This window comes from Lactuca saligna, chromosome 2 (assembly GCF_052625555.1).
Source record: "Lactuca saligna cultivar CGN05327 chromosome 2, ASM5262555v1, whole genome shotgun sequence".
Lineage (NCBI taxonomy): Eukaryota > Viridiplantae > Streptophyta > Magnoliopsida > Asterales > Asteraceae > Lactuca > Lactuca saligna.
Window position 1 is genome coordinate 173,328,067 of NC_136418.1, and position 13,106 is coordinate 173,341,172.

The window sequence follows — 13,106 nt, forward strand, 5'->3', positions numbered from 1 at the left end:
ACGCGTTTTCTAAATTTTTCAATGAAAAATGAAAACGGAAAATGAAAATTGAAAAGGGAAAACAAAAAACGGAAAATGAAAATTGTTTTTCCGTAACTAAACACAACCTTAGATTTCTTTTATAAGATAGTATATATATATATATATATATATATATATATATATATATATATATATATATATATATATATATATATATATAAAGGATTTTCAGCAAAAAAATTAAGATTTAATTCCAAATAAATTAATATATAATTTTTTTTTTTGTAATTAACCTAGTTTTAAAATCATAAAATTATACTATCCATGAACATTTTTATTTTAATATATAGTATAATAATATGAAAATTATAATGGAATTAAGTAACATTTCTTATCTACTCCAAAGTCCAAACAGCCACACCCAAGTCCCAAAGGAAAGGTTCTGCTTCTATCAGCAATGGCGTCCTCCAACCCTCTGTTCTCATCACCACTCCCTCTGTCCCCACTCAGATCCCACGCGCCGCTGCCCCTAACCTTCTCCTTCACAACGAAAGCAACCCCCGATGATTCTTCCTCTACCGATGGTCCCGCCTCCGAATCACCCGAGACTGAAAGTTTCGAGGACCGACTCTCGCAGGTACGTCTGCGTTACCGGAGTGGCACAGGGAAGAAAGCCGACGCACGGAAGAGCAAGAAGTCCGGGAAGAAATCCGGTGGGAGTTCCGGATCGGGGGCAAACATGTACCTCCCACCGGTGCCTTTGAAGGAGCCGATTTCAGGTGGATTGAAAGTGGATTTCGGGTTCAGCCCGTATTCGGAGAGGATGAATGGGCGGGTGGCGGCCCTTGGGTTGGCGGCGTTGGTGTTAGTGGAGCTGGCGACGGGAGAGAGTGTGATAAAATACCATACGCCGTCGATCATTTTTATTCAGGTTTATTTTGTGGCTGCCATTACGGCGGTGTATTGTAAGGTTGAAAAGGAAAAGGTCAGCATTTGGCCACAGTCGTAGTGAGTTGCTCCGGTTGATTTGAAGTACTTGGCATTGATGATTGGTACAGCTGTTTCTGTATTTAGTTTTTGTTCAACGATTGAAAAATATATATATATAGTAGTTATTTATTAAAATGGCCATAACAATCGATTGGAAATCTGAAATTGTTTATATACATATAATAATTATTTGTTAAAATGGCCATAGCAATCGATTGGAATTTGGAACTCTGAAAATGTTTATATACATAAAATAGCAACTTATTTATGTTAATTTGGTTTAGTATAGGCTTATAGCATCCAACTTTTATTTTTACAGAAAATCTATTAGAGCTTTCAAAGTCAAAAGATGACTGTTTTGTTTCTAATTTTTGTAAATGTCCATGACTTTCGTGAGATTTTTCGTGCATTTGTTAGAATAATTTTTAATTTATGACATAAAACGTCACAGTTAAACATTCTTGGGCAAAAAGTTATGCTCCGCATGAAATACTTTTGAGAGATATTACGGTTTCAAAAATTCGTAAGTTAAGGTCGTGAGTCAGACTTTTGTTCGCAAGTTTTTATTTATTTATTTATTTATAATATAATATAATGTATTACCATACATTTAGAAAATTTATGATCGTTAATTAGTCGTGAGACGACATATTTGAGTCAGTTTACGGGATTTAGAGATAATTCACCTATTATGATTTACATGATCTTTGCAATGTGATTATTGATGTCATTCGATTGGCTATGATCTAGATTCATTTGAGTATGTCGTTTCCAAGCCGATATTGATGTTGGTGTTCTGCCTCCAAACTCTGACATTACTTTATGAGTTTAATATAAAGGTTGAACCATGAACGCTGCAAAAGAAGGCCAACCAGTAACATTATGCGTTAATCCGTTATTTGTAGTTTAAGTAAGATCAAGTAACAATGAAAAAAAAAAAAAAAAAAACTTAAGAGTGTTGATATCATTGAATGACTATGACTTTCTTTCAATAAGATTATAGGAAGTAATATCTAAATATCTAATTATTTTTCATGCAGTTCTTACCTAACGTCCATATGTATTGACTATTGGGAATAAATGCAAATTAATGTTGTAGGCTGTTTGTGGTTCTTTAAGCTCGATCTCTCTGGTACAAGTTAAATGTTTGGCAATAGAATTTTCTCACACAGTTTCATGAAGCTTTATTATATATATAACATTTTTCTATGTCGTTGTTAGCAACCTTCGTATGTCGACTTTTTTGTCAAGGTCTACCGAATGGTTATGTGTATCAGTGTATACTGTATAGAAGCCGGTGCTTTTATGTAAGTTTTTATAATAATGGTAATATTTATTTTGAGAAAGGACGGATTGTGCTGAATAGCGGACCATGTGATACGATTATTATAGTAATCAACCAAATGAAGTTTGTTGATTTTTTTTATATGGTTTAGTCAACCATACAAGTTGATAAACGATATTTTTAGTTAAAAATAAGTATATATTATTTAAAATAAGGAACATCGTTAGTTACATGTGACTATAGTTTATATTTACTTTATATTCTTACCGGTGCTATGGATCAATGTTTTTTTATTCAACTTTGTGTTATTTAATGATATATACACAAATAAACATTAATTCATGATAATAGTCAAATCAGGATTGTAAACTAGATAAAATAATTGAGTTCCTATCTTGAATATTCTTCTTTAGAGAGTGTTGTTGCATATTATTCTCACGAGAGAGACTGTCGTATAGAGATATTGATGTGAAGTCGATTATGTGTTTTGTTTGTTCTCATTCTATAGGGAGGTTTAAACATCTTTTTGTAGGTTGTTTGGAGATTAGTCACTTGTGGAGGCATATCGTGATTTGGTGGGATGTGCATATTTCTGATCCAATTTCCATTCTTTCGTTATTTTGTTGGGCCGATACCGCTAAACCGATGTGAGGGGAATGCAAGGCTTTTGATGTAGTGGTGATGACAGTTTTTTGGTGTTTATGGAATTTTCGAATATCTATTCTCTTTGGGGCGGTTTTATTTAGGAAATCTTTTATTTTTGATGATATGGTAGATATGACGTTTTTTGGATGTAAAAAAGTTAAGTTGGTTTGGATTTCTTGGTTACGAAACCTAGCTTTGGCTTTTGTAATGGGTATTTTTCTAGCATCTTGTTGGTTTTTTAATAAAATTATGATGTTCCAAAAAAAATACATATAAGACCAAGAATTGTTATGGTACATCGAAGCCTATCACATCCTCAAAAATGATCTCAAAAATGATTAAGTGCTCAGGAATCATCTTGGAGTAAGACAAATAATCTTCAAATCCCAAAACTTTGCAAAGTAGGTCTAGTCTTCAGAGGAGGCAAATTATCCATAAAATGAGGACAAAATTGCAAAAATGGTCCCTGTGGTTGACAAATTTATGTGCTTTTGGTCCAAAATGAAATGTTGGTGCACCATTGGTCCAAAATTGAATCTTTTTAGTAATTTTGGTCCCTTTACACCTGAAAAGACTATTATACCCCTCCTGAATTCCGTTTTCCTTTTCTTTTAGTTCATTTATTATTTATTATATAAAAAAAGATAATTTACTCTAAAAGAAGGGCTCTCTCTCTCTCTCTCTCTCTCTCTCGCTCGCTCTCTCTCCCCCTTCGTCTGTTGCTACTTCTTTAAAACACACACAAACACATACCATCAAGAACACCTCCACCCGACCTCCTCCTACCATCAACTTTCGCCCCCAACACCATCCTTCGCCGAGCATCTCCATCTTCTCCACCGTTATCCCCCACCAGACGCCTCTCTTTCTCAGACCTGAAACCCATACCTCGTTGGATCTATCTCTCTTCCCTCTGATCACTGGCTGAGAAAGAGCTCTAGAAGATCCAACGTTTTTCACCACCAGTGAACTAGAAAACCATCATTGACATTCTCCCCAACCACCTGCGTTTGTCACGCCTTCTCGACGAGGGCTGATTATTTTCGATTTTCGATCTAGAGGGGTCTAAGTTTTTGACCTGATAAGATTCTCAGGTTTTGATATTTGTTGTAGGTTCCAGGATTGTTCTTGATTTAGTGTGGTGTGGTCTAGTATCGAATTTCTGTTTGATTTCGGGAGAAGAGGTTGACCGGTTGTCTTCTTCGACAATTAGGGTGGGGTAGGTGGGATTGTTTTTTTGTGATGCAGATCCAATAGGTGGTGGTGTTATGATAACGCTGAAGGAGATGGCGACTGATAATGGTGGCTTGAATAGATAAACAAGGGCGGTGTTCTGCCACTCCCTTTCTCGTTGATTACGAAATGGGTTTGATCTTTCATTGTTTATGTTGTGAAACCAATAAGATGCACAAAAAAATCAGACTGCACTCTACATGTTTGGGATCTAGAAAACGATGGAATACCCAGAGAAATCATTCCCTTGACTCTATTTGGCCGGAAAAGACTAGATGCCAAGCGACAGTTGTGCCCCAATCGTGTCCCACTAGAAACACCTGATATGGATTTTTATGGATGGGAATCCATTGAGGAAGGAAGATGTGGTGACGATGGTTGATTGAAGTTTTTGAGGTAGCAATGGTTGACGATGGTGGAGGCAGTGGGTTGAAGGCCAGTGATGGGTCTTTAACAACATTAGAGAGAGAGAGAGGGGGGTGGGGTGGGTTTTTTGGTTTTTTAATTAAAATAATAGGAACTTAATTAACAAAATTAAAAAAAAAACAATAAGTTAAGGGCATAATTGTCATTTTAGGTAGGGTATGGACCAAAACAACAAAAAATGATAACCATAAGGACCAAAACTACACGAGATATCCAAATTTGGACTAGTGGTGCACCAACATTTCATTTTGGACCAAAAACACATAAATTTGCCAACTACAGGGACCATTTTTGCAATTTTGTCTAAAATGAGTCTAGTGTTAGGCTTTAGGAGGTTGCCATCGATCTTAATTTTCCAAGAGAGAACATAAACGATCTTCTAATTGGTGACAAAACCATAACTAGTATCAATGTGACCCTAACATCGCCAAAAGCATTGACATTCCCATGAACTCCCTTCATCCTGTCTAAAAAGATCAACAAATTCAATCGACAAATGGTCAGTAGAGACCACCTCATCCACTTATGACAAAGGAGATATTGAAGCACAATGGGAATCATTGACTACTTCATCATTAATGCTAAAATAGTACTTCCACTTAGGAACATCAATATTTCAATATCATGCTGACTTTCTACCATTTCACGCTACCGACATGTAGATATGCATCATCTAAAACATCTATATCAATAACCTAGGTAGGATCAAAATCCAATGCGCATCGACCTCGAGATCTCTTTGCAATTGCAACTTTTGGACATCAACATCAAACAAATATGCTTTAAGCACATCATACCATAAGTTTTGCAAACCGAAATGTGGATCTTCATAGAAGGTCTCAGTAAGCAATTTCACTCTCATTCATCTCTCACACACACACTCATAAGTATACATCCTCTAACTTGGACGTCAAAGCATAATCTTGGGCTCATCTCGGATAATGCTGACCCAAATTTCCATTTATGATTATGGGCTAGAATCACTTCCACAAACTAGGAAATCCATCGCTACCTTCCCTAGAGGCATCAATAATCTATTAAACTTTTCGAGAGTTGTATGAAGTGTCTCAGCCATACCATTCAGTCATTCTATATTTCCTCCTATGCATGGTTTCATACTTTCATTGCTCCTATTGTTCTTACATATCGTGATCATGGTAATTTACAAGAAGGTGATATGGGTGTGTGCAGAGATATATTCAACAATACATGTGTTGTCGTTTTCGTTACAAGGAAAAAAAATTTAAAAAATTATGATTTTAGGTCATAAAAACATCATATTTTGTTTTTGAAAATATCGGTAGGGAGAACAACTCAACTCAAACAAAAAATTTAGTCGGAAGTCGGAACGGACCACCATTTCACACATTGCTATGCTAATTTCCGGTGTTCGAATCCAGCGGCCCTTCTTCGCTCCCTCCCGCTGCTGCCTCCGCATCAGGTGCAACTTCTCCACATCATCTTCTCCACTACAGGTTCAAAGCTAAACTCAATCAAAGGAGGACTTTGTTTTATCCATGTCTGCCAACTGTTTGATAAAATTACTGAATGAGTTCACTTGACTCAGGCACCCCAGCATGTAGACGAGGATTGCACCGATTTCTTGCCGTGGTTGAGGCAGAAGGCTGGGGAGGAAATTTCGTCCGTGCTCTCTGTAGGGAAATCAATTCATGGCAGGTAACTTTTATGTTTCAAATATTTTTATGATTTTGCAAATTCTTTTTGCTCATCTGTGATACGCCCTAAATGCAGGTCATTGTTTGCTTGTAAACCAATACATGCTGGTGATTGCATACTGAAAGTTCCTTACAGAATGGTATGCTTTACTGAAACTTTATAACTGTTTTGTGCTCCATGATTATAAATCCCAAAGTTACCATGTCATATGTGGACATTTTTGCAGCAATTGGCCCCAGATAATCTTCTTCCTTCAATAAGTTCTTTGTTAGGAGATGATGTTACTAATGTTGCAAAGCTTGCATTGGTCATCTTAATGCACCAAAAACTTGGTCAGGTACCAATTCTGTACATGTTTCTTTCAAACTGTTTTAGAAAACTGAAGACATTCCAACTGGTTCCTTGTTTATCTTCTGTTCGTTAATGCAGGCTTCTGAATGGGCCCCTTACATCAGCTGTTTGCCACCAGTTTCAGAGATGCATAGCACCGTATTTCCCTTTTTACCCTTTTATTAAGTCACACATTTGATAACAAAATTCCCTTGTGTTATTTCCTTAAAGCACAATTTTTATTTCTGTAGTTATTTTGGAGCGATGAGGAATTAAAGATGATCAAGATAAGTTCTTTATATCATGAAACTCTAAAACATAAGGCTCAAATAGAAAAAGACTTTTCATCCATAAAACATGTATGTCTTTTACATTTCTGTAGTTTGTGCAATTTCACAAATCATCAGGATATATATATATATATATATATATATATATAATTTTTGTTTTCCATGCAGATTCTTGAACACTTTCCTGAATTTTTTGAAGAAGTGACATTAGACAAATTTAAGCATGCTTATACTCTAGGTATAACAATCTTATCAGATTCCATTTTCAATCTTCAATTCACTTCTATCCATTAACTAACATCACATTTTTGTAATAATTTTAGTTGAATCTCGAGGTTGGATCAGCACAAGGGGTGTTTCCATGGTACCCTAATTTCATGATTCTTTAAACGTTTTTTTTTAACTGTTTGGAATAAATAATAGTCATGGTTGTAGGAAAATACGTTTCAGATTCCTTTTGCAGATTTTTTAAACCATGATGGATTTTCAGAAACAGATGTTTTGAGTGATGACTTTCAACAAGTGTCTGAAGTGATTTCTGATCAGAATTATGCCCCTGGTGATGAGGTCCTCTTTACTTCAATCTTTTATATATATCTGCAGTGCTTCTACAGTTTTAATCATTGTTTAAAGTTTGTGCAGATTCTTATAAGATATGGGAAGTTTTCCAATGCTAGACTTCTCTTGGATTTTGGATTTATACTTCCTTGCAACAAATATGATCAGGTTTTACACTTTTACTCATTCATATAATCATCTCTATGTGTTTCTTTTAAACTTAATTATCAATGATGTCACTTTATTGCAGGTCAAAGTTGAGGTCAATCTACCTGAGCATGACCACCTGCGTTCAATGAAGTTGGATCTTCTAGAAAGACACACAACACCAGTGCCGAAAGACGATAATGCCCTTTCATTGGGAAACGGCTTTATGGTGATGTATGAAGGTCACAAATTTGCCCTTTTTTATTTTGTCCAGTCATTTTCTGAAATATTTATTATTTTAATAAAGGAAAGTGAAGTCATCGAGTGGAAAAGGAAAGGGAATCCCACAATCACTTAGAGCATTTGCTCGTGTTCTGTGTTGTACATCTTCTCAAGGTCTCTTACATACAAAAAGTTGAATGAAACAAAATGGATATGTGAAATTTTGTTAAAATTATGTTTTTAAGAATTGTATGAAATTGTTATGTTTATGTGATTGATCTCCACTACAGAGTTGCAGGAGTTGGCTATGGAAGCAAGACAAAATGATGGTCGGCTTGCTAGGGTTCCTTTCAAGAACAGGGCAAAAGAATTGCAAGCACATCAATTCTTGCTTTCAAGATTTAATCACATTATTGAAAATTATAATGCGTTTATTCAGGTAATTAATTATTCTCCTAATCTTATTAATCATCTAATTCAATGTTTGACCTTCCTTCAATGTTGACTTTTTTTTTTATAGTCTGTAATTAGCGACAGTTGTAGTGTGTCGTTGGGAAAAGATGCAAGAAGGGTGGAGATTGCTGAAGATCTACTCAATGGGGAGCTTAGGATTCTTAAATCGGCTTCTGTATGGCTGAAAAACTACTGTGAAACCTTGAAGAACAAAAGGTAAAATTGTAAAGAAAATCTCTCTTGTATGGAATGATTTTTATAAGTGAAATGGAGTACAGTTTTACTTTTTGAATATGGCTATTGTAATTGTAATCTTATTTAGGTTTTTGAACTTTTTTGTTTTTGTTATATAAGATTTTTAATAGTTATAATGGAATAATATGTTAGGTAAAAGTTGAAAAACTACATGTTATAATTAGATATAATGTTGATGTTGTTACTACATGCCATGAATCATGAATGTATATTCATTCAATTACCATGGTTATTTTATTCCACTGTCAATTCAGTTTCTTCTTTGTTTCATTTGGTTCAATCGAATATGTTCTGATGTAGTGTTTGGTAGGATGAAATGAGGAAATGAAAGGAAAAAAAAAATTATTCAAAGTTGTCTATATTGTCTAATAAAATAAAATAGATTATGAAGGTATGCAACTCTTGTTGATTGTTTTTCATTTCGTGAAACAGATTAAAAGTTATAGCCTAACTAATGTTCTTCTTGAGTGAAAAACATTAGCCTTTTTGAAACATTTATAACTTAAATTAAATTGCTTTTTATGTTTTTGTAAATAATTTGAGTATAGTTTATTATATAATATAGAAGTAAATTATAAATTAAATCTAAATACGATGAAAACTCGCCTAAACAACCAAATAGGATATACTATATATTGTAATGATTATCCATTCGGTTTACTTTATCATGATATTTATTATTGTTAGAATTAAAATAGTTGATAGCTTCTTCGGACATAATTTGGTGTTCGTTTTGCACTTTAACAAATATGACAGATATGAAATATATTAGGTTGTTTTCTTTTGATTTAATCCATACAAAAAGTCTTAATGAGTTAAGTCAGTGGAGGTGACTTAATGCACACAAACATCACCTTTTACCCTCTTCATTGTTAGAAATTGGGGCTGTAGGTAGGTTTGTGCACAAATTTAATCCTTTTAGTTGTGTAGGGTTTAAAATATGATTTCTGTCTTGTGCAATGATTTTGGTTCCATTGGCGACGTATTTTATTTTTGGAGGACTGAGATGAGATATTATAATTTAGAACTAAAAAACTAGTTTAATTTATATAATCTCCGATAATACTAATGTTTTTGAAAAAACTCAAATATTCAATTATATTATTTTTATTTCCAAAAATTACTAAATAAATATTTATGATGATTCTACTTTTTAACATTTAATGTTTTTTTTTAATCACATTAAATATGTTTATGCTTAAACTCATTTAGCGTTGTATCTATAACGTTTATATTTTATTAAATAACTTTTTTTTAATAATTTAATTCTATTTAGCTTTCAAATTACAAATAACAAACATGAAAGTTTTAAATCACACATGATAATAGAATGTAATACTACATTCTATTGTATTACCCATTTCTCAACCTCGTTGGTTCAATCCGATTTCATTTCATCTTTTGCCTTCCTTGAACTTTTCCACAATAAATCTCTTGTAAAAGCTTGTTTTAGGGGTTGTTTTTTTACTCATTAAGTCATATAGAGGTTAGTGGCTGAATAAACAATCATGTTTTTTTCTGGATAAAATTTATATTAAGTTTCTTTTCTAGACCAAATAAACCGAGTGAATAAGATTTAATTATTATTTTATCCCTATATTAAAAAACAAATTTCACAATATTTATCAATTTTAACAATATTTATCAATTTTAATGTGAATTAGTTGGGAGAGAAAAAAATAAATTTGGTAAATGGCTACCCTCTTAATGCAATGAGCCAAGCTTTTTGGCTTCTTAACTCATAAAGTCATTATGTCCGGATTATGTCAAAAAGAAATGACCATATATGGTTGTTCAAATTAAGCATTTACCTTGTTAAGATCTTTAAAATATAAAATAGCCACTTGGTGTTCCTCTATATTTAATAAAATATAAAACAGCCACTTGGGTTATATACAACTATTTGTTTTTCTATATAATGAATTTGACTTTTATGTGATGGAAAGAATTATCTGAAGATAACCCTGCAAGCAGTGATGAATAAGAGGTTTTTGATCGAGAAGCTATTGAATACACTCCATTAAGTGAATTCCATCAAGGAAAGAAAAACCCTAATCTCGACATTCAAAGAGTAAAGTTCTATAATAATCTTCATGCCGAATTATAAGTGATTATACAAGTGTTGTATGAATCATGTAAACTGAAGCTATTAACAAAAATCAGTAAAAGTTTATGAGGGAATTTATTAAATGTAACTCTTTGTAGCTCGTGAATCCAACAATCCAACAAAAAATTTATGCTCCAAAACCACAAACTATACAAAAAATTTGGCATGGAAAATACACACTTGAATTTAGAAAAATGCAGCAATTGATTGAAGAAATCAGTGCGGATACAACAGAAATCAAGAAAATAGAACATTCGATTGACTGATTTTGGACTAAAACCAGTAGAAAGCAAAAAATGTAGCATTCGATTGAGTTAAGTACGAAAAAAAAAGGCAGAAATTTAAAAAACGCAGCAATCTATTCGAGAGAATGGGGCAAAAAAACAGTAGGAAAAAAAAAACAGCAATCAATTGAATGACATTTGGCAAAAGGAACAAAAATCCAAAAATAACCGATTGAGTGTATTAGGGCAAAAAGCGAATAGAAATGCAGAAATCGATGGGGGCGAATTAGGACAAAAACAACAGTCGATTGAGCAAATTAGAGCAAAAAATCAACAGAAATTTTGAAAAAAAAAAAAAAAAAAAGGAATCGAAATAAACAGAGAAAGTCCATTCAAATGAATTAGGGCAAAAACACACCTGAAATCTAAAAACGAAGCAACCGATATAGAAGGAGGCGAATTTGGAAAAAAAAAACAACAGTCGATTGAGCAAATTAGGGCAAAAAATCAACAGAAATTTTGGAAAAAAAAAAAGGGAATCGAAATAAACAGAGAAAGTCCATTCAAATGAATTAAGGGCAAAAACACACCTGAAATCTAAAAACGAAGCAACCGATATAGAAGGAGGCGGGCGAACACAACTGAAATCCGTAATCGATTCAACGAAAATTAGGGCAAAAAAAAAATTTGGACCATTTCTCGATTTGTGCGTGTCATCCTTGCGCAGGGGCCATGCTAATCTTCTCTGTATCGTTCCAATTTTATCGGATGTCCCCGAAGGGACGAATGCAGATGAGATGCAGAGATATATAAAATATTAGCAGTTCTTCTGTCTGGCCGATGTGGGAGTCCATTGCAATCAGCAAGCCAATACAAAAGACATAAGACGCGTGCAATTTAATTCATTCAAAACATTAAGAAATATAAGTTATAATCTCAATATACATAATCTTTTTTGTTCGATTTTTTTTTCTCTTCTATTTTTTCAATGCTAAAAATATAACGATAACATCATAAAACCTAAAGGTTCTTCGCAGCTATATATTTTTTTTATATAAATATATCAAATTCGATATTTCACAAAGATTATAATCCAGATATCCAATTCGACTATAACAAATGTTTTGTTATAGGTGAGTGCATTATCCTTGAAATAAATTTGTTAAAATTAATTGTTCTAATCTTATTTATATTGCTTATTCCTCAATCAATGATATCTTATACACGGCTAAGATTAGCCGATAGCCTAATATTGGTATGCTAGATATTCATATAATTTATTTGAGCTTTTACTGTGGGAATAAAAAATAGATTTTTTTAACGTTTATAATATTTAAGAGCATGCGATATCAGTCACCATGATACCATTATGGCTGAGATGACAGTCCTAAAATGACATTATAACAAGGAGCACCCCTCCCTCCTTCCAAAAAGAAAATGAAATGAAAATTAATGCGATATGTACAAAACGACATACAACCTACATGCAACGGAATAATGCATGGATGGATACCCCTCCTCAAGCTTAAAGTATAGCATCGTCCTCGATGCTTGGAGAGAGGCGTAGCCGTCCTATTGAGGACCGGGCGGAGGATATGGAGGGAACTGTGAAGGGTAATCTGTAGGATAATAGGGAGGCCATCGGGGTTGGGATGCTGATGGCTGCTGCGACTGTGTGGGGAGCACAAGAACTCTGTGGATATCACTCAGCAGATGGTGAATTTTGCGGTTGTGCTGCTCTTGAGTAGCCCATCTTTGATCCTACTCAGCCCACCGCAACTCTTGTTGGGCCCAATGCTCTTATTGTAAGTTACGGTAGTCCTGAAAATCAGAAGTGATTTTAGCGACACCCGTATAAATGTCCCCGACTTCCTGTTGTAGACTGGTGTAACGATGATTCAAACGTGCAAACTCGCCCATATAAAGATTATGTTCAGAAAAAGGAATAGGGCGAGATGAGCTAGAAGCACCAGCAGTAGGAGCAGGAGGAGGAGAGGATGGAGGACTATGGTCTACTGTAACACCTAAGTTGGATTTGAGTTTCCAATTAGTTGATGGAATATCATTGGCTAAATTGGGTATCTTCTTATTTCTGTTATCTATACGTAGATACTCTTTCCCATCTACTGTCCAATGAATATCCCCAGTGGGAAGGCGGTGTTAGAGATGCATTGTTTCCATAACATCAATTGATAGACGAGTACGACCCATGATGATATTTGTTGGGTTATTGGGTAGATGGAGGCCAAGATGCTCTGCAATAATAGAAACCATGCCTCCAC

At 34.1% G+C, this 13,106-nt stretch overlaps 2 protein-coding genes, 1 long non-coding RNA gene and 1 other non-coding gene across 6 annotated transcripts; 3 read left to right on the forward strand and 1 right to left on the reverse strand.

The window, feature by feature from the left end:
- Window positions 1-359: 359 nt before the first annotated feature.
- Window positions 360-1,107, forward strand: LOC145032828 (FKBP-type peptidyl-prolyl cis-trans isomerase). Its single transcript, XM_078981775.1, has one exon. The coding sequence runs from the start codon at window positions 440-442 to the stop codon at window positions 989-991; it is 552 nt and encodes a 183-aa protein (XP_078837901.1). The 5' UTR covers window positions 360-439; the 3' UTR covers window positions 992-1,107.
- A 906-nt stretch (window positions 1,108-2,013) lies between these two features.
- Window positions 2,014-3,110, forward strand: LOC145032830 (uncharacterized). Its single transcript, XR_013677219.1, has 2 exons — window positions 2,014-2,279; window positions 2,790-3,110. It is a non-coding gene; the product is annotated as an uncharacterized LOC145032830 (long non-coding RNA).
- Window positions 3,111-5,544: 2,434 nt separating this feature from the next.
- On the forward strand, window positions 5,545-8,638 carry LOC145032831 (SET domain-containing protein). Of its 3 annotated transcripts, none has more exons than XM_078981776.1 (14): window positions 5,557-6,036; window positions 6,129-6,238; window positions 6,314-6,377; window positions 6,465-6,575; window positions 6,668-6,727; window positions 6,820-6,927; window positions 7,027-7,096; window positions 7,182-7,222; window positions 7,294-7,425; window positions 7,501-7,584; window positions 7,667-7,797; window positions 7,871-7,959; window positions 8,076-8,224; window positions 8,306-8,631. In XM_078981776.1, the coding sequence occupies exons 1-14, from the start codon at window positions 5,935-5,937 to the stop codon at window positions 8,456-8,458; spliced, it is 1,404 nt and encodes a 467-aa protein (XP_078837902.1). In that variant the 5' UTR covers window positions 5,557-5,934; the 3' UTR covers window positions 8,459-8,631. The 3 variants fall into 3 exon arrangements, with proteins under 3 accessions (XP_078837904.1, XP_078837902.1, XP_078837903.1); XM_078981777.1 differs by having other exon boundaries at window positions 5,559-6,036; window positions 7,309-7,425; window positions 8,306-8,629; XM_078981778.1 differs by lacking the exon at window positions 7,871-7,959 and having other exon boundaries at window positions 5,545-6,036; window positions 7,667-7,805; window positions 8,306-8,638.
- A 2,867-nt stretch (window positions 8,639-11,505) lies between these two features.
- LOC145033080 (U6 spliceosomal RNA) lies at window positions 11,506-11,608 on the reverse strand. The gene has a single exon (XR_013677323.1). It is a non-coding gene; the product is annotated as a U6 spliceosomal RNA (small nuclear RNA).
- Window positions 11,609-13,106: the final 1,498 nt, after the last annotated feature.